The following is a 23,863-nucleotide window of genomic DNA, read 5'->3' on the forward strand; positions in this document are numbered from 1 at the left end:
TCTCTGACCTCCAGACTTGATTATTTAATGTTATCTTGACCAGTTTCCCATCACACCACCCACACCCTCCCCATGGCTGCTGACCTATCCTGCTCAAGCATTGCCTCAATTTAAAATTCTCATTGGTGTTTTCTAATCCCTCCTTGACCACATCAGTCCCTATCTCTCCATCCCCACAAACCTCCATGATGTCTGCACTCCTCTCATTCAGGTATGTTCAGCACCCCTGATGTTAATGATTCCGCCATTAGTGACGGTGCCTTCGTTACCCTAAGCCATTAGCTCTGGAGTTCCACTCCAAAACCTCTCTGCCTCACTACCTCTCCCTCTGCCTTTCAGACAACCCTTAAAACATTACACTTTGACAAAAGATTTGGACACTGTCCCAATACCTCCTCTGGCTCTGGGTAATCTTTATCTCATTACATACCTGTGAATTTCCATGAGAAAGTCAATGACTCGGAATTTCATCTTCGAGGTGGGAATCATAGGTTGGGCTATTTCCTGTCATTGCAAACGCACCTGCTGCCCGCAGCGACTACCCACCCTATTTTCATGATGGGATGTTGGGGGTAGGCTAGTTGCCATCTCAGAAGGGCAGAGATGGGAAGGAACATGGACAATTCTGAGGTGGGCAAATTCTTCGGTGGTCCACTCTATTTGCTGAAGTATCAGCCTAATTCACTACAGAAGTGTTAGGCACCTTAAACCTAACCCCCATGCTTATCTGCACAGTATTCGCTAAATAAAGAACATGAGCACTATAACAACATTGGAAAGTCTTTGAGTTTCTCAGGAAACTGTCACAATAAGTAACAGCCATTTAAAATCCTTTTTAAAAAAGCATTAATCCTCTTAAGAGCTCATAAAACTGTCAATCAGAACAAAGCTCACAGTCTGCTTGAGAGCTCTATCAACTGACCCTGCTGAGCTGAAGCCATTAGTCGGGTTTGGAGCTCAGCCAAGCATCCGTAATAAGATCAACTGAGTCAACAAAACCTCTAGAGCCACTTACATTAAAACCTTTGAAGTAATGGAACAAATGGCTAGTTTTCAGTCAAAGCCATCAGCTATCTGTTCAGTTATTTCAAAGGCTCAACAGATGGCTGGGCTATCAATCAATGTCCAGATCAAAGCAGAGGGTTCAACTGACACACGATAATCTGAATCTCAATACTGTTGAATGCATCTGAGGATTTCTCCACTTTCACAATGTTAGTCAACTTAATGGTCACTTACCTTTTTTAAAGATTGCCCTGTCAGCAATCACTGTATTAAAAACATGCTCAACTCATCAGACAGCATCTCACTGTGACCTGTGAAGTTGTCAACGTTTTTGAAATACCTGTCAAAAGATTCCAGATTAGTATTCACCAAATCCCCAGAGTGCCATGAACCACGATGCCTACCAAAATGTGGCCATCTCCATGGAACTTGCAAATGGTCTAAAATACCCAAGGCAAGGGTGGGATTGCTGTGTGCAGACTCACTGCCAGCACCTTTATCCCATCTGCATTAAAATCCCACATGACAGGAACAATGGTGGAAATCCCAGCGTCGGCTCCAGCCCGCTATTTTTAAATCTTGATCCTGGCCATTCCTACACAGACAGAGGCATGAAGAAAATCTGACATGATAAGTATCAGTAACCACTAACCATAGATGTCAGGTGTACTGGGCACGTCTTTGCATTTGTAACCAATTATGTATGAAGAGCAGATGCTGAGAACATTTCAAGTACTTGTTGGAATAGCTGTCATGGGATCTTGACATTCCCCCTGAACAGGGAAATGGGACCTCAGTTTATCTGAAAGAACCCTGAGAACAACAGAGCAGTCCTCCCTCAGTACTGTCCATAACATCCATGGTGGGGATTGAAATCACAGTATTCTTTTCATAGAATCCCTAACAGTACGGAAAGAGACCATTCAGCCCATTGAGACTCCACCAACTCTCTGAAAGAGCACTCACCCTGGCCCTCCCGTCCACCCTATCCCTGTAACCTCATGCATTTTACCATGGTTAATCCACGTAACCTACATATCTTTTGGATCCTAATGGGCAACTTAGCATGGCCAATCCACCTAACCAGCACATCTTTGGACTGTGGGGGGAAACTGGAGCACCCGGAAGAAACCCACACAGACACGGGGAGAATGTGCAGACTCCACACAGACAGTGACTCAAGGCCGGGATTGAACCTGGGTCCCTGGTGCTGTGACGCAGCAGTGCTAACCGCTGTGCCACCATGGCAAGAGTGTCTTCAAATGTAACCAACTGTATTTTGACAGATTGTTGTGGGAGCAAGAAGGGCGTTGGTGATGAGATTTTACGTTAGTATTGTGCTGAGCCGCTAATGTTTATTGTTCATGTTGCAGCTTCCCATCGTTGCTTCATCGATCGTTACCCTTTACTTCCTGGAGCTGACAGATTTGTTCAGACCGGCGAAAGTGGGGTTTCAATGCTACGACCGTGCACTGAGCATGCCCTATGTGGAACCCAGCGAGGAACTCATCCCGTTACTGATGCTCCTCAGCCTAGCGTTTGCTGGACCTGCAGCCTCTGTGAGTAACTCAGTACACTCAGTGAGCAATGCTTGATAATGACACAGCGAGTGGCCATTCAGCCCATGGAACCATAGAACCATAGAAAATTACAGCTCAGAAACAGGCCTTTTGGCCCTTCTTGTCTGTGCCGAACCATTTTATGCCTAGTCCCACTGACCTGCACTTGGACCATATCCCTCCACACCCCTCTCATCCATGAACCCGTCCAAGTTTTTCTTAAATGTTAAAAGTGACCCCGCATTTACCACTTTATCCGGCAGCTCATTCCACACTCCCACCACTCTCTGCGTGAAGAAGCCCCCCTAATATTCCCTTTAAACTTTTCTCCTTTCACCCTTAACCCATGCCCTCTGGTTTTTTTCTCCCCTAGCCTCAGCGGGAAAAGCCTGCTTGCATTCACTCTATCTATACCCATCAAAATCTTATACACCTCTATCAAATCTCCCCTCAATCTTCTACGCTCCAGGGAATAAAGTCCCAACCTATTCAATCTCTCTCTGTAACTCAGCTTCTCAAGTCCCGGCAACATCCTTGTGAACCTTCTCGAGTAGAACCTTCTTCTCGGCCCCTCAAGTATTCTCCACCATGGCTGAGTTGTCCCTCAACTCCACTTACTCATCTTGATTACTCATGCCTTAATGGTCCAATTTGTTCCAATTTGAATGAGCTGAACAATTTCCAACCATTATTCATGTAAATTGAGTCTGTGTCTTTATATGCCCTGTTTGTGAACATAATTCCCACTCATCTGAAGAAGGGGCTTGGAGCTCCGAAAGCTTGTGTGGCTTTTGCTACCAAATAAACCTGTTGGACTTTAACCTGGTGTTGTTAAACTTCTTAATGGTCTAACCCATGAAATATCTGACACTCAGTTTTCAGTCAGTTGACCCCTGACCTCAAATATTTGCTGGCAAGAGTTTGAAATTTCCCCTGCCCTTTGTAGAAGTCATGATGTGGAGATGCCGGCGTTGGACTGGGGTAAGCACAGTAAGACGTCTCACAACAGCAGGTTAAAGTCCAACAGGTTTATTTGGTAGCAAATACCATAAGCTTTCGGAGAGCTGCCCCTTCGTCAGATGGAGTGAATCTTTGACAATTATCATTACATTTAATTGTACAATTGTTACAATTAATTGTAATAAGTTGCTAAATTGGAGAACAGATTTTCACTCCATCTGACGAAGGAGCAGCGCTCCGAAAGCTTATGGTATTTGCTACCAAATAAACCTGTTGGACTTTAACCTGGTGTTGTGAGACTTCTTACTTTGTAGAAGTGACATGATTCCTGAATGACCTCCCTCTAATTTGAAGATTTTGCCCCCTCGTTCGAGACTCATCCTCCAGAGAAAATAGTTCCTCTTCATCGAGTGAATAAAATCATTTAATCTTCTTAAATACCACAACTAGAGATAACCTGAGACTCTGACCTTATTAGCCCATCTCCATCGCACATTGGGAAACAAGGTTCTTTCCTGTCCTGAAGGTTACAGTAAATCCTTGCTCTTGCACTGTAACCGCTTCAATCCGGAAATCTACTGAAACAGCAGTTGTGCGGAAATGTTCTAAACAAACCCGAGTAACTCACAGCGTCGTCTTTATACAGTACTTTGGGAGCCAAAACATGGCAAAGAAACAATTGTTATTACCACTTTGTAATGTTTCATCACCCTATAACACTCTGGGTAAATATTTATACCTATGGCGTTTTGTGGTTCATACATTTGTGATGCAGCGTTCCAACCTCATTCTATAAGCCAGAACATTCCAAAGTCCAGAAATCACACATTCCGGGCTGCAGAGGTCACAGTGTTTAATCCACACATTAGTCAGCAGAACCTTTTCTCCTCTGAGCACTTGCTGGAGTATTTTCATCGAGGGCATGTGAAGAGCATTCTGGGTGAAGACAGTTGCTCAAGTCTCAAAAACAAGCTGGTAATCTACGTATTTGGGTGTTGTGAGGTCTCAGGGGCCAGGTATTGGGATAAATCTCTGCAGGTTGGCTCCCCAAGTCACCCCGTATCTGAGGCTGAGATTGGCAGAAGTGGCTGTTCCTCTGCTTTTCTATTTGATGGTTCTCTGAAATGACAGTGGGAGATTGGGAGAACTCTCCACATGTCATTGATGTAAGGTTTAAATCAGCATCACTCACAATCTGCAGATGTCTCAAGTTGCCAAGCTGATCTTGATGTTCTGAGTGAAGACTCATCCCCCAGCACAGTCAGGAGTTCCCAGGTCCTTAGCCTTCAGTCGTGACAAATCATTTTCTCAGTTGTCCACCCGAATTCTGTCTTAACGTTTGTCTGGTGCACTCCCGCCTCTCTCCCTTTCCTTGTTATGCTAAAAGTACACTCTGTTCACAAACATGACAGGGTTTGGTTTCAGGATTCCTAAGTGGCTAAATGGCAACAGTGGCAGAATGAGGCCATTAAGTGGGCATTGCCCATGAGCCTCCCTTCCCCAGACATAATCAGGACAGTGAGAAGGTGATGAGGTCCCAAATAAATGCCCCAGAGGTGTCAGGGTGGAGAGGTTGAGAATTGTCGAGGGTGAGGGAGCAGGTGCGAATTGTTGAGGGAGTGGGTGCGAATTGTTGAGGGAGCGGGTGCGAATTGTTGAGGGAGTGGGTGCGAATTGTTGAGGGAGTGGGTGCGAATTGTTGAGGGAGTGGGTGCGAATTGTTGAGGGAGTGGGTGCGAATTGTTGAGGGAGCGGGTGCGAATTGTTGAGGGAGCGGGTGCGAATTGTTGAGGGAGCGGGTGCGAATTGTTGAGGGAGTGGGTGCGAATTGTTGAGGGAGTGGGTGCAAATTGTTGAGGGAGTGGGTGCGAATTGTTGAGGGAGTGGGTGCGAATTGTTGAGGGAGTGGGTGCGAATTGTTGAGGGAGTGGGTGCGAATTGTTGAGGGAGTGGGTGCGAATTGTTGAGGGAGTGGGTGCGAATTGTTGAGGGAGTGGGTGCGAATTGTTGAGGGAGTGGGTGCGAATTGTTGAGGGAGTGGGTGCGAATTGTTGAGGGAGTGGGTGCGAATTGTTGAGGGAGTGGGTGCGAATTGTTGAGGGAGTGGGTGCGAATTGTTGAGGGAGTGGGTGCGAATTGTTGAGGGAGTGGGTGCGAATTGTTGAGGGAGTGGGTGCGAATTGTTGAGGGAGTGGGTGCGAATTGTTGAGGGAGTGGGTGCGAATTGTTGAGGGAGTGGGTGCGAATTGTTGAGGGAGTGGGTGCGAATTGTTGAGGGAGTGGGTGCGAATTGTTGAGGGAGTGGGTGCGAATTGTTGAGGGAGTGGGTGCGAATTGTTGAGGGAGTGGGTGCGAATTGTTGAGGGAGTGGGTGCGAATTGTTGAGGGAGTGGGTGCGAATTGTTGAGGGAGTGGGTGCGAATTGTTGAGGGTCAGGGACGAGGTGAGCATTGTCGGGGGTGAGGGAGGAGGTGATAATTGTCGGGGGTGAGGAAGGAGGTGATAATTGTCGGGGGTGAGGGAGAAGGTGATAATTGTCGGGGGTGAGGGAGGAGGTGATAATTGTCGGGGGTGAGGGAGAAGGTGATAATTGTCGGGGGTGAGGGAGGAGGTGAGCATTGTCGGGGGTGAGGGAGGAGGTGATAATTGTCGAGGGTGAGGGAGGAGGTGATAATTGTTCGGGGTGAGGGAGGAGGTGAGCATTGTCGGGGGTGAGGGAGGAGGTGATAATTGTCGGGGGTGAGGGAGGAGGTGATAATTGTCGGGGGTGAGGGAGCAGGTGATAATTGTCGGGGGTGAGGGAGGAGGTGAGCATTGTCGGGGGTGAGGGAGGAGGTGATAATTGTCGGGGTGAGGGAGGAGGTGATAATTGTCGGGGGTGAAGGAGGAGGTGATAATTGTCGAGGGTGAGGGAGGAGGTGATAATTGTCGGGGTGAGGGAGGAGGTGATAATTGTCGAGGGTGAGGAAGGGAATGTGAATTGTTGGGAGTGAAGGAGGAGTGAGAATTGTCAAAGATGCGAGAGGGGGTGAATATTTGTGGGAATTAGGGAGGGCGTAAATAATTGTGGGAGTGTGGTGGAAACATTGTCAGGGATGTGCAAGGTACGTGAGCATTGGAATCATAGAATCCCTACCGTACAGAAGGAGGCCATTTGGCCATCGAGCCTGCACCAACCACAATCCCACCCAGGCCCTACCTCCATAACCCCATGCATTTACTCTAGCTAGTCCCGCCGAACACAAAGGGGCAATTTAGCATGGCCAATCCACCTAAACCCGTACATCTTTGGACTGTTTGGATTGTTAGGGATGAAAGTGGGAATCAGCATTATTGGGGGTGGGGATGTGAATGGTATCATGCTTAGAGTGTCGGTGGCATCGATACTGTCAGAGGGTGAGGTTGTGCAGTGTTGTGGGTGAAAATCCATTTAAAAACGACATCATTAAATGAACCTAAACTTAAGGACCATGTCTTCAGTTCAAGACGAGAACAGGAGTGTGTCTTCACTGGAATTACACTGGCCACTTGGCCTCAAAGCTCGATTCAGTGCTGGAGTCCAACTGGAACTGTGATGGAAGGTGCGAAATCGCAGGTAAAATGGTTACGGGGACAGATTAAATCGCAGTCAGTCACCAGAGGATACATTTTGCAGCCATTTTCTTTTCATCGTACTTTTTCTGTCTGTTTTTTTTACTTCAGATTATGATTGGAGAAGGGATTGTCTATTGCTGCCAATCAAAGCTGAAGAATAAAGAAGGTTCTGAGGGCAGCATTAATGCGGGAGGCTGCAACTTCAACTCATTCCTCAGGCGGACTGTCAGGTTTGTTGGTAGGTTCAGTAATACTATACACCCTGTTCGTCAAATTATTTTGTCGGAATGTCAAAATTATCAGACAAAGATAGGCCATCTTGTTCACCTTCTACCCACTCTGGCATGATCCACAGTAATGGGGTCAGTGACTAATCACAGCAATCAGTCTCTGTCAATTAGTTCATAACAAATGGTAAATCTTCATTGAGGGGTGCAGAATACACATTAACACTCCACCGCACTCCCATTTTGTCAGGATAAATCAGATTAATCCAGCCAAGGAAAATGAGGATTAGGCAGCGAATGTTATATTGGAGCTCTGACTTTTGACCACTGATCACAAAGCTTGACATGTTCATGGGTTTTCCTATGGGTAGAATTGTAAGGCTGTAGAGAGCTCGGCACTTGCCACCCTGAGGGTCGGTGCGTAACCCACTACCACCGACTTTCACAAGCACGCCGCCATTTAACGCTCACGTTGACTGGCAGTGGGCGGGAATTCCGCCTGCCTTTGGCCAGCCGGTGTGATTGGCTGACAGCTCTCCAGCCCGCCAAGCACAGCGCTGCAGTGACCTGGAGTGGTACTGCAGCTCTTTGCCTGGGTCTAAGTCACAGGACCTTGGAGAAGTTAAGTCCCAGGGGTCCCACGGGCAGGAGGGTAGGGGACACCCTGGGGTTCTGCGAGGGGTGATCGTGGCTTCGAGGGTAGACTGGGGGGAAGGGAGGGGAGGGTGCCCCAAATCTGAAGTGGCCTTCACAGTGAGGCCCCCCCCCTCCCCATTCCCACTTGAGTGTTTTCTCTGATTTGCACCCTCCCTGCTCCTGCCAGTATAAAACTTGAAGTCTGAAACCTGAGGGCCTTAATAGACTTTTAAAAAGTGGATTTCCCACCCAAGGCCCTGTCCACACAGATGTGAAATTATGTCTGGACCCGGGTGGGCGGATCCTGGGGGAGAATCCCATCCATTCACCCCCACCTCAGAATCTGCCTTGAGTGAGCGTAAAATTCTGCCCTATATTTCTCTGAAAAGCCTACGTATAAGACATAAACCCCCCCCAGAGTGTGATGAGCTGTGATAGTTACATGTCCATAATGTCATGTTAGAACGGCACCCTTGTCTTTAGATTCCATCCAATCCTTGGTGGTGGAGTGGATTGCACCAGTAATTAGCAGTCAAGGAATGAGTGGGGAGGGGAGGGGAGGGGAATGGCAGCGCTGACAAAACCAAAAGAGAAAATGCTGGAAAATCTCAGCAGGTCTGGCAGCATCTGTAAGGAGAGAAAAGAGCTGACGTTTCGAGTCCAGGTGACCCTTTGTCAAAGCTTTGCTGCTGAGATTTTCCAGCATTTTCTCTTTTGGTTTCAGATTCCAGCATCCGCAGTAATTTGCTTTCAGGCAGTGTTGAAGAGATCGGCTTCAAAGGACTTTTCTGAATGTGAGTCGTGGTGAGGGAAAAGTGGAGGAGTTTCGTCAAGAGAGCCCTACAGGTTTGGGTTGTGATGGCTGATGGCTCTGCTCTCAATCCATACAGAGGCTGGATGAAGGAATCTATCAGTGTTAAAGGATGGGCTTCTGACCTTTGATTCTCCAATGTCAGTTCAAATGTATTGAGAGGGATTTTACTCATTAGTAGCACTGGCTGCGTGCCTATATCATAGAAATCATAGAATCCCTACAGTGCAGAAGGAGGCCATTCGGCCCATCGAGTCTGCACCGACCACAATCCCACCCAGGCCCTACCCCCACATATTTTACCCGCTAATCCCTCTAACCTACACATCCCAGGACTCTGAGGGGCAATTTTGTAACCTGGCCAATCAACCTAACCCGCACATCTTTGGACTAGATAGAGTATCGTGCTTTATTGTATGGGGCCTACTCAATACCATGTTCTCAACAGCTCACATGGAGCGCAGACAGGAAATTACACCTATCCCTAACCTCAACCAATACTGGACATGATTTCGATGCTGTCAGCATGGGATGATGTCATTCATTTCCCCATTTCAAATCTTGTTTTGTAGAGTTCAGTATAGACCGAAGTTATGTCCAAATATACAAGCACTGACAGATAGAAAAAGAGCCCCTTGTTCATCCAGTCAGTCACATTCAGCATGTGGTCTGCAGCACAATATACCCGGAAACCACATTATCGATTGGGAAAGGCAAAAAGAGTAGATTTTTTTAAAAACAGGCCCATTTGGGGAAGAAAATCTTGGGAAATTTCTCCAGGAGTTTAGTTAATTAAAGCTAGTTCACGAGATCCCTCTGGCCCTGATAATTCTCCCCAGCACCTAGCTCATGTACAAGATGATCTCCACCTCAGATAGAAACAGGTATAGCTCTCGGGTGAAGGAATTCATGTTGCTGAGTTGGTCCAGAGCTCTCAGGGGCCATAGCAGGATGTCAGTCATGATGCAGCCAATTAAGAAGCTCCCTCCAGGAGCCCAATCCAGTTGAGGATAGAGTGTGGAGCAGAGAAAGTTTAACCGGGAGAGGTGGGTGCTATTCAGTGTAGGAGAAAGCAGGGGCACTTCAATGTGGAGGAACCCTCTGAAGATCAAATGTGGCCATTATTGCAGAGGGGAGATCCTCTGGCACCCACTGCCCTGGGAGGGGATAGATTTAAAGGGTGCCTTACTCGCTCTTCATCATTCGCCCCTCCCCTACAGCCAAGGGCTGCCAGTCAATGACTGGCTCCAGGCGCCATGAGAAGCCCATCTGTTATCAGGAAGATCCCAGCAGTGTCACCAATTTGGGGACTTCATTGAGCCTCATAAGCTTCCTGCTGTTGCCAAGTGGGTGAGTGGGTGGTTCTGGTCAGATCCTGCTTCTGAGAAAATCATTCAGGAGTGAGATCACACTGGGAGCCGCCTCAACATGAGATCCTCTCACCTCGCTCCCAATCCTGCTTCTAATCCCATCTCTGTGGGACTGGAAAATATTTAACCCGTAGACCCCATCCTCTACCCGGAAACCACATTATCGATTGGGAGAGGCAAAAAGAGTAGATTTTTAAAAAAACAGGCCCATTTGGGGAAGAAAATCTTGGGAAATTTCTCCAGGAGTTTAGTTAATCAAAGCTAGTTCACGAGATCCCTCTGGCCCTGATAATTCTCCCCAGCACCTATCTCATGTACAAGATGATCTCCACCTCAGATAGAAACAGGTACAGCTCTCGGGTGAAGGAATTTAGCGTATCAGTATTCATCGACAGACTAAGCGACTGCTCTTCAAAGTCACCCTAGTCTACACTTTTCTCTTATTTTGATAAGTAAGGTGATTTAAACTGGAAATTAACCTAATGACCCTCCTCTACACACTTTGTAAAGCTGCAAAGGCACCCACCATGATCAGGAATGTTATAACAGAAATGATCAGGGTAGTACTAGCCACAGCTTATTTGCACATATTGGTCAAATTCCCTCTGACTGCCCTAGGACAGTCAGCACAATATCACTCCATGTCTAGTTTAAGCTACACTCCTATCAGACACTAATCAGATTAGTCACCGACCTGCTCTGGACATCATATGAATTCTAGCAGGCTTTCTAACAAATAATCCCCCTGAGGTTATCCAAAATGGTTCTTCATCAGCTGAGCACTCAGCTGGAATTCCCCTCCTTACCAATCCTATTTGATGAGCCAGAAAAGCAGGAAACTCTTCTTGGGTCAGACACGCTTAAACTTGGCTCCACACTTTTATGTTGACTAATTGCATTTTGCCCATTTTAAATGGATTGCTATGTTAGTAATGAAGGGAGCCTGTCCTCGATTGTATCAGGGAATGTGACAGTTATGCCCTGATACTGATTAACATCGGGGCAGTTGAAGTTGGTGATTAATAATTTGCTATTTGGATAGTCAAGTACATGGCTGGACCTTAGTTAGATTCAGGCAGACCGCCTTCCATCCATATCGCCCCTCCCTATTCCCAGCACTCCATTGGCAGAGAGAAAAAGGAATGTCCATATGCATCACGATTTCACAGCCACAGGACCTCCTCAAGTACTTTATATCCAATGAAAAGCTTTTGAAATGTAGTCATTGTTGTGACATGAGGGAGCAGCCAATTTGGGCACGACGAATTCCGACAAACAGCAACGAGATAAATGACCACATCATTTGTTTCAGTGATGTTGGCTGAGAAATATGAATATTGGCCAAGACACTGGGGAGAATTCCCCTCCTCCTCAAATGGTGTCATGCAAACTTTTGCGTCTCTGCCTGAGGGGTTTAACATCTCATTGGAAAGACAGCAATGCAGCACTCCCTCAGTAATGCAGCGCTATGTCAGTTTAGAAGTTGTGTTTGGTTGCTGGAGCAGGACTTAAAGCCACAATGCTTCACCTCAGTGATAACATGCGCTACCTTAATCTCATCACTGAGGAATATTCAACTGGGGCTCCTCTGCAGAGTCAGTTTAAACTGAATGGATTCACACTTTGTAATTCTTTTTTCTATTTATTCATGGGATATGGGCGTAGCTGGCTAGGCCAGCATTTATTGCCCATCCCTAGTTGCCCTTGAGAAGGTGGTGATCTGCTGCCTTCTTGAATCGCTGCAGTCCATGTTCTGTGGGTTGGCCCACAATGCCGTTAGGGAGGGAATTCCAAGATTTTGACCCAGCGGCTGTGAAAGAACAGCGATATATTTCCGAGCCAGGATGGTGAGTGTCTTGGAGGGGAACTTGCAGGTGGTGGTATTCCCATGTATCTTCTGCCCTTGTCCTTCTAGATGGAAGTGGTCGTGGGTTTGGAAGGTGCTGTCCAATGATCTTTGATGAATTTCTGCAGCGCATCTCGTAGATAGGTCACACTGCTGCTACTGAACATCGGCGGTGGAGGGAGTGAATGTTTGTGGATGTGGTGCCAATCAAGCGGGCTGCTTTGTCCTGGATGGTGTCAAGCTTCTTGAGTGTTGTTGGAGCTGCACCCATCCAGGCGAGTGGAGAGTATTCCATCACACTCCTGACTTGTGCTTTGAATATGGTGGATAGGCTTTGGGGACTCAGGAGGTGAGTTACTCAGTGCAGTACTCTCAGCCTCTGACCTGCTCTTGTAGCCACTGTGTTTATGTGGCGAGTCCAGTTGAATCCAGTCCCCAACAACTTATTTTGTGGGGATGTCTTCTAGCAGTTGGTGCTGTCTCAATGTGGATTTGACTCTCGTCACTGTTATAAAAGATCATTACTGCCTTTGATTTTTGCTTTGGTAATGAATTTGAAAGCTAACATCTGCTTCTTTGACCTTCACTTCAAAGAAAGTTTTTACTTTGTTGGATGCTTTGCCATCTGAGCAGTTTTCTCCAGAGAGATCTCGCTGCTTAGTCGGGGTGCTGCATTGATGAATAATTCTCCCTGTAGCAAAGAGATGAAGAGAGTGCAACCGGCAGCAAAATTTTAGAAACCGTGAGCGCGTTGCGTTCGGCTCCTGCTTATTGCTGGAAATCTGTCTTTCTTTAGTTCCCAGTGTTTAGAGCAATATCAATTCTCTGGAGGTTTCCAAAGCCTAAGGGAAACATATCCTGACAGGTTTAATTCAGATCTCACTGAGATGAGCCCGTAGTTCAAATTGCAGCATTAATTAACCATTAATTGGTGGATAATAGCTACATTGAGAATGTGTGAGGGTCTTTGCCTCGATCTTGCTACTTTAATGCTTTGTCTAGACTCCAATCCTGGGCAATCAGCACTAAAGATTAGTTTTATTGCAGCAGCTGATGGTTCAAATTGGGCCTGATCTCTTTGATCACCTTCCAAACCTGTGACCTCTACCATCTAGAAGGACAAGGGCAGCAGACACCTGGGGACACCACCACCTGGAAGTTCCCCTCCATACACCATCCAGATTTGTAAACATGTTGCTGTTCCTTCACTGTCGCTGGGTCCAAATCCTTGAACTCCCTCTCTAACGGCACTGTGGGTGTACCGACACCACGTGAACTGCAAAGGCTCAGGAAGGCAGCTCACCACCACCTTCTCAAGGGCAATTAGGGATGGGCAATAAATGTTGGGCCAGCCAGCAATGAAAGAATATAAGAAAAGGTTATTGACTCATTTCTCAGTTATACATAGAACATAGAACAGTACAGCACAGAACAGGCCCTTCGGCCCACGATGTTGTGCCGAGCTTTATCTGAAACCAAGATCAAGCTATCCCACTCCCTATCATCCTGGTGTGTTCCATGTGCCTATCCAATAACCGCTTAAATATTCCTAAAGTGTCTGATTCCACTATCACTGCAGGCAGTCCATTCCACACCCCAACCACTCTCTGCGTAAAGAACCTACCTCTGATATTATTTGTCCCTGTTTCTGCTGCCTTTGGCGTTGCAAGGTGTAGCCTGGGTGTAGTCCCCATGTTAGCATTGTGAATGCTCCTCCAGATGAAGCTGGAGGGCTTCGACCTAGCCTCCTTTTAGCTTTTACCTGCTGAAGGCCCTAATCTTGCCTGAGGCCTTCAGTGGGATTTATGTTGATGTTTTCTTTCCTTCTAATATGGTGTTGGTCCAGCCATTCAGCTACAGAGTCCACCCTGGAGGGGATAACTGGTGAGGTCCCATTTGTAGGTGGAAATCCCTAATGGCTATGGTCCTGGCAGGGTCAGGGATGTTGGCAGAGTCGCTGAGCAGAAACTGATAGCCAAGTTCCGCACACACGAGGATGGCCTCAACCGGGATATTGGGTTCATGTCACACTATCTGTAACCCCCACAGTTGCCTGGACCTGCAGACTTTCACTGGCTGTCTTGTCTGGAGATAATACACATCTTTTTAGCCTGTCTTGATGCTCTCTCCACTCACGTTGTTTTGTTTCTTAAAGACTTGATTAGCTGTAAGTATTCGCATTCCAACCATTATTCATGTAAATTGAGTCTGTGTCTTTATATGCCCTGTTTGTGAACAGAATTCCCACTCACCTGAAGAAGGGGCTTGGAGCTCCGAAAGCTTGTGTGGCTTTTGCTACCAAATAAACCTGTTGGACTTTAACCTGGTGTTGTTAAACTTCTTACTGTGTTAACGCCAGTCCAACGCCGGCATCTCCATATCAGGGTCAGGGATGGCATTTACCTTTTGCAGAATGGGGTGTGGTCAGAATTAGCATCAATGATCTTTTATCCATTTTGGTTTTGCAGGTGTGCATGTATTTGGACTCTGTGCTACAGCCCTTGTGACTGACATCATCCAGCTAGCAACTGGCTACCACGCTCCCTTCTTTCTAACAGTGTGTAAGCCCAACTATACCCTGCATGGCATCTCCTGTGACAACAACCCGTACATCACAAAGGATATCTGCTCTGGCTCAGACCACCACGCTATTGTCTCCGCAAGGTAACCGATTTATCCTCAGTCTCAGGCATTGCTGTTACCCATTCTGTGGTCATGTGGTGCAGTGGGTAGTGTCCCAGTCTCGATGCCAGGAGTTCTGGGTTTGAGTCCCTTCCCTCCTGTCCTTTGACAAAGAAGGTGTGTTCATAACATGGCCAAACTGGTTGGCCATCAAGCTGTGAATCCTTCCAATGGCAGGCAGTAAGAGCGGGAGAGATTCCTGGTCAGCCATGTGATGGAAAGAACATTGGAGTCTCTACCACTGCTATCCAGAGCTCCAGACTACAACAAGCCTGTAAAGGTGAAACTCGGACTCCCTGAATGAACTGTAACGTACCATCATCATTGCCCTTTCTTTGTTGCCGTGAGGCCTTTCTCTATTTTGAAATCTAGAAAATAGGAGCAGGAGTAGGCTATTCAGCCCTTTGAGCCTGCTCTGTCATTCAGTGTGATCATGGCTGATCCTCTATCTCAACACCATACTCCTGTTCTTTCCCCATATCCCTTGACACCTTTTGAGTTTGATTTAACTGAGGTGGCTCACTGGGCTTACTCCACCTCTTTCATAGAATCAAATTGACAACAAAGAAATGAGGCCATTTGGCCCATTGTGGTGAAAAGCTACTAGGTCTAATCCACCTTCCCACATTGGTTATGTAGTCCTGCAGGTCTCAGCTTCCTACAACATTTCAAACTGAGTTTCTGCTCCCACCATCTCTCAGGCCTTGAGTCCCCCTCCCAGCTGTCCATTGGCTGGAAAACAATCTCCTCATCTCCCATCTAAACCTTCTACCAATTACTTCAGATCTGTGTCCCCTTGGTTTTGACCCAGCTGTTAAAATAAATAGCTGATGCCAATTTACTCTACCTAGGCTCTTCATAATTAATACACCTCAATTAAGTCACCGCCCCCCCACGCATCAAACGATCCAATCTTTCCTCACAACGAAAAAGTTTCACTTCTGCCAGCCCTCTTTATTTGTTCGGTGTTAGTCATGGCAGTGTGGAGCTGGTGTCAGATACAGGCTGGACAGTAGTTTCCTTCCCAAACTCTTTAGTTATGACAATCTAATAGCTTCGTAAAATCACAGAATCATAAATTGGTACAACACAGGAGGAGGCCATCAGATCTGTGTCAGCTCTCTTGAGGAGCAATCCAATTAATCCCCACCCCCGTTTCCCCAAGTCTAAAGGGGTGATCACATTTGTTCTAAGTTTATGTCAAAAACTGAATTGAAAAATTCCCATAATACCACGGAGAGTTTTCAACGTGTGTTCTCTGGATTACTGGTGCAGGCACAAAATAATAGCGCTACCATCCCGCCACAAGTGCAGTAATGCAGTCACTAAAACAATAATATCAATTCACCAATAATTATTCCTGCCCTTATAGGCATAATCTTGAGTGCAAACCAAAGCAAAGGCCCTTTAGGACTGTTCACGCAATGAAAGATGTGCTCTGTTACCATGCACAGGAACATTTTCAGACTACAACACTCCCTGATATGTTCACAAAATTGACAACTCGAGGGAAATTCTATTTAGGGTTGGGTTTTCTTACCAAATGCAAATATAATGGTCCAATTTGGGTTTTTTTCACCGGTTGCAAATATACAGAGTTTGCAGTGTAGTCACCAAAGGTGTCTCGGGAACCCATCAAAGAGACCAGCACTGCCACCTTGACTTGCCCACCTTGACCCACCCAAACAGGAAATGCATTTAGCTACTTCTCCTACATCCCACTCTGCATATTCCATTCCACAGATCAATGCTCACAGTGGGCGCAAGGGTCCAGGGCACAGGTTCCTGGACTATTTCTCACCCAGGACTGCCTGGTGACAGACAGGCTTTAGATAGCAGCAGAAATGGCATCCAGTGTAGTATAGTCAAGTTCTAGGAACACAGCAGTTAGGAGCAGAAGTCGGCAAATTCAGCCCTTCGAACCTGCTCCTCCAATCAATCAGATCATGGCTGATCTCTCCCTGGTCTCAAATCCACCACCCCACCAGTTCCCCACATCCCTTTTTTATTAAAAATATATCTATCTCCTTCTTGAAACCATTCAACAATTCGGACTCCATTGCGCTATGGGGCAGCGAGTTCCACAAATTCACCACCCTCTGCGAGAAGTGGTTCCTCCTCATCTCTGTTTTAAATCCACTGCCTCTCAGCCTATACCTGTGACCTCTTGTTCGGGATTGCCCCATAAGAGGAAACATTTAGTCTACGCTTGCTTTATCAATCCCTTTTAAGATTTTATATACCTCGATCAGATCCCCCCTCATCCTTCTAAACTGCAGCGAGCAGAAGCCCAAACTGTTTAATCTCTCCTCATACATCACCCTTTCATTCCTGGAATCAATCTGGTGAACCTCCTCTGAACTGCCTCCAATGCCACCACATCCTTCCTCAAATAAGGAGACCACAACTGGACACAATAATCCAGATGTGGTCTCACCAACAGCCTATACAATTGCAATGTTTCTCTACTTTTATATTCCAGTCCCTTTGCAATAAATGCTAACATTCCATTTGCCTTTTTTATTACATGCTGCACCTGCACACCGACTTTCTATGATTCATGAACATAAACACCCAGATCCCTCTGCTCGGGAACATTTTGAATCTGCTTTCCATTTAAGTAATAATTTGCCTTTATATTTTATCTGCCAAAGTGGACAACTTCACACTTGTTCACATTAAACTCTATCTGCCAAATTTTGGCCCATTCTCTGAGCCCATGTGGCCAATTCTCCTAGTCTTCGCTTGTTTTGATTACTCACTGGACGAGGCCTTCAGTCGATGACTTGCTCAGAGCTTGATGACCTTGGGTTTTCTTGGAGGTCACTAATGGAGCTAGGGATCCTATTGTAAGTTTACTTCAATGTAACAATCCCCAACCTGAAATAGGGTTAAAGTCACAAACATCTCAAAGTAGTTTAGCATTCATGTCGAGAGGGCTAGAATACAAAAGCAGGCACGTACTTCTGAGGCTGTATAAGGCTCTGGTCAGACCCCATTTGGAGTATTGTGAGCAGTTTTGTGCTCCATATCTAAGAAAAGATGTGCTGGCCTTGGAAAGGGTCCAGAGGTCACAAGAATGATCCCTGGAATGAAGAGCTTGTCGTATGAGGAACGGTTGAGGACTCTGGGTCTGTACTCGTTGGAGTTTAGAAGGATGAGGGGGGATCTTATTGAAACTTACAGGATACTGCGAGGCCTGGATAGAGTGGACGTGGAAAGAATGTTTTCACTCGTAGGAAAAGCTAGAACCAGAGGGCACAACCTCAGGCGAAAGGGTCGATCCTTTGAAACAGAGATGAGGAGGAATTTCTTCAGCCAGAGAGTGGTGAATCTGTGGAACTCTTTGCCGCAGAAGGCTGTGGAGGCCAGGTCATTGAGTGTCTTTAAGACAGAGATAGATAGTTCTTGATTAATAAGGGGATCAGGGGTTATGGGGAAAAGGCAGGAGAATGGGGATGAGAAAAAAATCAGCCATGATTGAGTGGCGGAGCGGACTCAATGGGCCGAGTGGCCTAATTCTGCTCCTATGCCTTATCGTCTTACAGCTAATGACATATTTCCAAAGTGTAATCACTGTTGTAATGTCAGAAAAGTGGCAGCCAATCTGAACACAGCAAACTCCCACAAACAGCAAAGTGATAATGACCCAATAATCTGCTTTTGTGATATGCTAATTGCTGATTGGACAGGACACGAGGGAAAGCTCCCCAACTCTTCTTCAAAGCAATGCCATGGAATCTTTTACATCCTTGTGAGAGGAAAGGCAGGTTTAATATTCTATCCAAAGGACAATCCCTCCAACAAAACTGCATTTCCTCAGCACTGCCCTGGAATGTCAGCCAAGATTTTTGTGCTCGGGGCCTGAGGTGGAATTTCATGTTTGCAACAGGGGTCTTTCCCCCCAGCAGGAACTACCGACCCCCCAACCCCCCCACTCCCTGTAGCCCCCATATCCGCAGTTGCAGAATACTCACCAGAACTTAGTGCCCATCAAGCACTTAACTGGCCAATATCAGGCTTTGCTGAGGATTAAGGACACTAGCTAGAGTAGAAATCGCACCACGCTCGCTGAGAGCTTCCAGCCATCGGAGGCCAGTAGCTCTCCAGGGGCAGTGGCAGCTGATGGTAGGCCCAGGTACAAGAAGGGAACAAGGTCAAAGGTGATTGAGAATAGGATGGGGACCTCCAGATAGTGGTCAGAGGTATGGCAGGATGTGGCTTTCAACACACCCCTTTCTCAATGCGATGCCCCCCCAGTATGGTTCTGTGATTTAAATTGAGGGACCTCCTGCTCTACAGCCCTGGCACCCCTCACCCAACAGTCCACAGGCAAAGCCAACAGGAACACCTGGATTTCTCCTTTAGGCCAGTATGATCACCTGGAGTTCTATTGCGCATACAGTTCGGCAGTTGAGCGAACCATTGCCTGCTTCACTAGGGTTGATCCAGTATGTGTTAGTGCTGACTCTCCAATCACAATACTTCCAGGCCTTTCTATCTTCCCTGCAGTTAACAAGGCCAGCTTCACTCGACACCTGTCCCCACGTACCTGTCACCTAAAGCTGAAACCTGTGATTGAACTGCCTGATGCAAATCCAAGGAACATTGAGATGGGAGTAGGACAGCAGAGAAACCTCAGGCTTCAACAGCAAGCCAGAAAAACAAGTCATATCCAAAGACAAGTCAGGAACACAAGAGCCAAGATTATTAGAATTTTGTGATATATCCAAACGTTTGACAGCAATAATAGAGACACACAACAAATTATATTCCTGTAGCATAGACAGGAGAGGCAGTGAGGAATATAAATGCTTTAATTAGATTAGACTCTGGCTGCCAGATAGCAAGGAATGAATGGGATATTAAGTAGCTGGTAGCACAGAAATCAGAGTCTAGCTTTTAAAATACATTACAGTCTTTCCTGAATTGCAAATCCTTTTGGCGTAGGGTAAGGATGTGACATGACTATAGCACACCACCAGTCAAAATTCCAGAGCGATAGATTGTTTCAACCTCTAACCTTGGAGATACTGACTTTAATAAGACCTACACTGAGGACATAATTTTATAATTAGAGTAAGTTTTTTAAATAAAAAAGCTTAATGATACTGGGAATTGCAGCTTTAAATTATGAGGCAAGATTCCCTTGTGTTCAGAAGATTTAGAATTATCTGATTGAGGTCTTTAAAATATTGGAAGAATTCTACAGGGTGGATACAGAGAACTAATTCCTTTTTAAAATTAATTTATGGGATATAGGTGTTACTGGCAAGGTCAGTATTTATTGCCTATCCTTCGTTGCCCTTCAGAAGGTGATGGTGAGCTGTCTTCTTGAACTGCTCCAGTCCCTGAGGTGTAGATACACCCACAGTGCTGTTAGGGAGGGAGTTCCAGGATTTGGACCTAGCGACAGTGAGGGAACGGCGATATATTTCCAAGTCAGGATGGTGAGTGACTTGGAGGGGAAGCTCCAGGTGGTGGTATTCCCAGGTATCTGCTGTTCTTATCCTTCTAGATGGTTGTGGATTTGGAAGGTGCTGTCTAAGGAACTTGGTGAGTTCCTGCAGTGCATCTTGGTAGATGATGCACACGGCTGCCACTGTTTGTCGGTGGTGGAGGGATTGAATGTTTGTGGAGGAGAGAGCAATCAAGCAGCTGCTTTGTCCTGGATGGTGTTGAGTTTCTTGAGTGTTGTTGGAGCTGCGCCCATCCAGGCAAGTGGGGAGTATTCCAGCACACTCCTGACTTGTGCCTTGTAGATGGTGGACAGGCTTTGGGGAGTCAGGAGGTGAGTTACTCACCACAGGATTCCTACCCTTTGACCTACTCTCATAGCCACAGTATTTATATGGTTAGTTCAGCCGAGTTGCTGATGAAGGATGGTGGTAGAAGGGGGTTCAGCAATGGTAATGCCATTGAATGTCATGGGGTGATGGTTAGATCCTCTCTTGGTGGGAGAATCAAGAACAATGGGGCATAATCAGAAAATCGGAACGTTTAGGGGTGAGATCAGGAAGCATTTTTCCTTACAAAAGGTAATGAAAATTGGGGATTCTTGACCATAAAAGGCTGTGGATTTTGGAGATCAATTGGAGCATTTAAAACCCGTTGATGGACTTTTATGAGGTAAGGGATATGGAGCTAAAGTACATTAACATATTGGTTAACCATGATATTGGTTGATGGAACAGGCTTGAGGGGCTGAATGGCCTACTCCTTCATGCTCCTATTTAAATCTTCAAGAGAATTTGGAATATGGTTGATTGAATAAGTGGCTTTCCAATATTTTTGAACCTTGATTTTTAAATAACTAGAAATGATTGGGAGTATATCGAAGGCTGGAGTGTAGGAAATCTTATCGTCACTCTTCAGAAACATTGCGACCTTGACTCTTTATTCCATTAGCATTTGTTTATTCTTTGTTCTGGCTCGGTTGCTATGTTTTTCTGCCCTCAGTACCAGTTCCAATCTGCTGGCTATGATAGAGAACGCCCCCGAGATTTCACAGTGATATTTCGATTGGAAGAAAAACAGTTACTTGGCAGTACAGAACTTGAGTATTGATTGAAAAAGAGACATGTTGTCAAATCTTTTCATCTTGCACTCATCAGGATAGATGCAAGAATGCTGAATTTCAAAAGGAACAACAATTTGCACTGCACCCTTTTTCTCACGCTGTATAAATTGTTGGTCTCTTTGAAATTTGCCATTCTTGTTTCTATCTTGATGAGTGCAAGATGAAAAGTTTTGACAGCATATCGAAGCTTTTCAGCAATACTGAGAGAAAATTTTTCCTTCCTTTCACGCCAGGAGGGCGATTCTCCCATCCCGCTGCAAGGCCGGGAGACTTGAGCAGAGGCCGTTTCGCGGGATCCCCGCTGGGTGCCACAGTCTCCGCGTGTTTCCCAGTGCCGGAAATCGGTGTGGAGCTGCATGATATATGCAGACCCTAATTTAAATACGCTTTAAATGTAATTAGCAGGCCTGGGACTGAAGTCTCCGGGCCCGCTACTCTTTCCCCCCACTCCTACCAGGAGTATTTTATTCCAGTGGGGTTTAGTATAGCTCCCTATTTGCGTGGAACTGGTGGCCCGACCCCGCTGGAGTGAAGGGGGTCAATTGAGGCCCCCAAAATGGTTGGATGCTGGGTGGTGCCCCCCGGGCATTGCTACCTTGACAATGCCCACCGGGCATAGGGCAGTGCCAAGGGGGTGGGGCCTGGGGTGGCACAGGGCCTGATGGGTGCGGGCCTCTGGGGAGCGATCTCTCTGGGGTGGAGGTGGGAGCTCCCGCTGCCACTCTGCACTTTGGGCTGAGTGGCAGAAGGAGGAAGGCCAGCGATCGGGGCTGGCCATTGGGGTGCGGCAGCCTGCTTGAGGGGGGGGGAGGTGTCGGAACTGCGAAGGGGGGTGGGGTCAGAGCTGTGGGGGGTGGGGGGCAGGACTACAGAGGGGGTGGGGGGTCAAGGCTGGTCCGGGCATGTTCAGGGGACCAGCGATTGGGCCTTGGGGGTTTTGGCACGACTGGCAATGCGGGCGTTGCGGCGCTGGCCAGCAATCAGGAGGCCGGCTAAAAGGAGCCACTTGCACATGTGCCGACCTTTACGCTGACAGATCAGCGCATGCGCAGTGGCCCGCTCAGCGCTGTGCTGCCGGCCTCTCCAGTGGGAAAAGGCCCACCCACTTGTTTCTGGAGCGAATCAGGCTGGTGCATTCCACAGAGTGTGAGAGATTCATTTTGAAACTCCCATTGAAAAAACAAGTGGAATTTACTCCAGTTTTTATGTAAATTCGACGCTTAGAATTTTTTTGGGAGTATTTCCGCCCCCAGATCTCAGAGGGTCGTAGTTCTGGAGCAGGTTGAAGAGATGGTGCCGAATTTGGAGTGGCAATGAGTGAAGACGACTTAATGTGGGTTAGGATAGTGGAAGCCGAGATCTGAATGAGCTCAAGTTTATGGAGGAGGGAAGGTGGAAGGTCAGCCAGAAGTGCATTGGAATAGCCAAGCCTAAAGGGAACAAAGCCATGAATGAGGGTTTCAGCTGAGGTAGGGGTGGACACGGGTGGTGTTGTGGAGGTGGGAGTATGTGGTCTTGATGATGGACTTAGTTCATCTCAGAGTCAAATCAAATGCCAAGATTGCGAATGGTCTGGTTCACCCTTACAGAGTTACCAAGGAGGGAATCGGGTTTAAAACTGGACACACAGACAACGGCTTCTGTTTTTCCGATATTTAATTGGAGTATATCTCTGCTCACCCAGTATTGGTCATCAGCCAAGCAGTGGAAAAAAATCAGACAGTGGAGGGACCACCTCAGGTGGTGTTGAGGGTTGAGCTCCATGTCGATTCAGTACAGTAGCAGCAGCCAGGGAACCCGATTTCAGAAGATGCAGGAAAGGTGAACACGGATTTGGGGGTTAATAACAGGGAGACTGAACGTCGGGCGAGGATAGAAGGGCCAAGTGTTGCTTTTTTGGCAGGGTGGCGGGGAGGAAGTTGTGATGGTGGCAAATTTGAAGGAGAGGTGGAGGGTTAACATTATCAGCTAACAGGGAATTCAGGAAGGGAATGTGGGTGGTCAGTCGTTTAGTGGGAATCGGGTTAAGGAAACAGGAGGTGGGCAAGATAAGCTCAAAGAGGCCACTAGGAGAGACAGAAGCTACAGAAAGTTGTGCGTTCAGGTCTCGGATGGTGTATTACCCTTGGGGAAGTTTGGCATGGTGGGCTCAGAGAAGAAGACAACTGAATTTCAATTTTTTATCAAAGATCATCTCACATGAACTTGGTTGCAATGATTGGACATCCTAACTATTAGGAGGCATTTTGAACTGATTGAGAATCTGTTACATTGCGAGCTATTTAAGAGGTGAGCTGTGCCATATAATTTGGAGCCCACATCTGTTCTCCTGTTTGGTCTTGGCAGTGTGACCCAGCTTTACTTCAATATGAATAGCAATGACTCTGTTTGCTTGCGCAAGACAGCAGCTTAATTATTATGTACGTTGCCAGGGATTTTCACAGGCTTATTCACTATTCCGTCAGAGAATAGGACCTTGTATTATTAAAAAGAATTGATTTTCTTTCACATTCGTATTCAGTCAAATGAAAAACTACGACAATAAAAGCTCCTTTTTCACTTGTAGTCTGAGCTGCGGCCATGGCCAGTCAGA

The 23,863-nt window shown here is 46.7% G+C and overlaps 1 protein-coding gene across 1 annotated transcript in view; it reads left to right on the plus strand.

Annotated features, from left to right (window-relative positions):
* LOC144479492 (phospholipid phosphatase-related protein type 3-like) overlaps nt 1-23,863 on the plus strand; it is a 59,771-nt gene that overhangs the window by 22,008 nt on the left and 13,900 nt on the right. The window contains exons 2-4 of the mRNA XM_078198219.1: nt 2,379-2,564; nt 7,227-7,356; nt 14,477-14,672. Coding sequence (XP_078054345.1) covers nt 2,379-2,564; nt 7,227-7,356; nt 14,477-14,672 — 512 coding nt within the window. The remainder of the gene's footprint in view (nt 1-2,378; nt 2,565-7,226; nt 7,357-14,476; nt 14,673-23,863) is intronic.

This window comes from Mustelus asterias, chromosome 26 (assembly GCF_964213995.1).
Source record: "Mustelus asterias chromosome 26, sMusAst1.hap1.1, whole genome shotgun sequence".
Taxonomy (NCBI): Eukaryota; Metazoa; Chordata; class Chondrichthyes; order Carcharhiniformes; family Triakidae; genus Mustelus; species Mustelus asterias.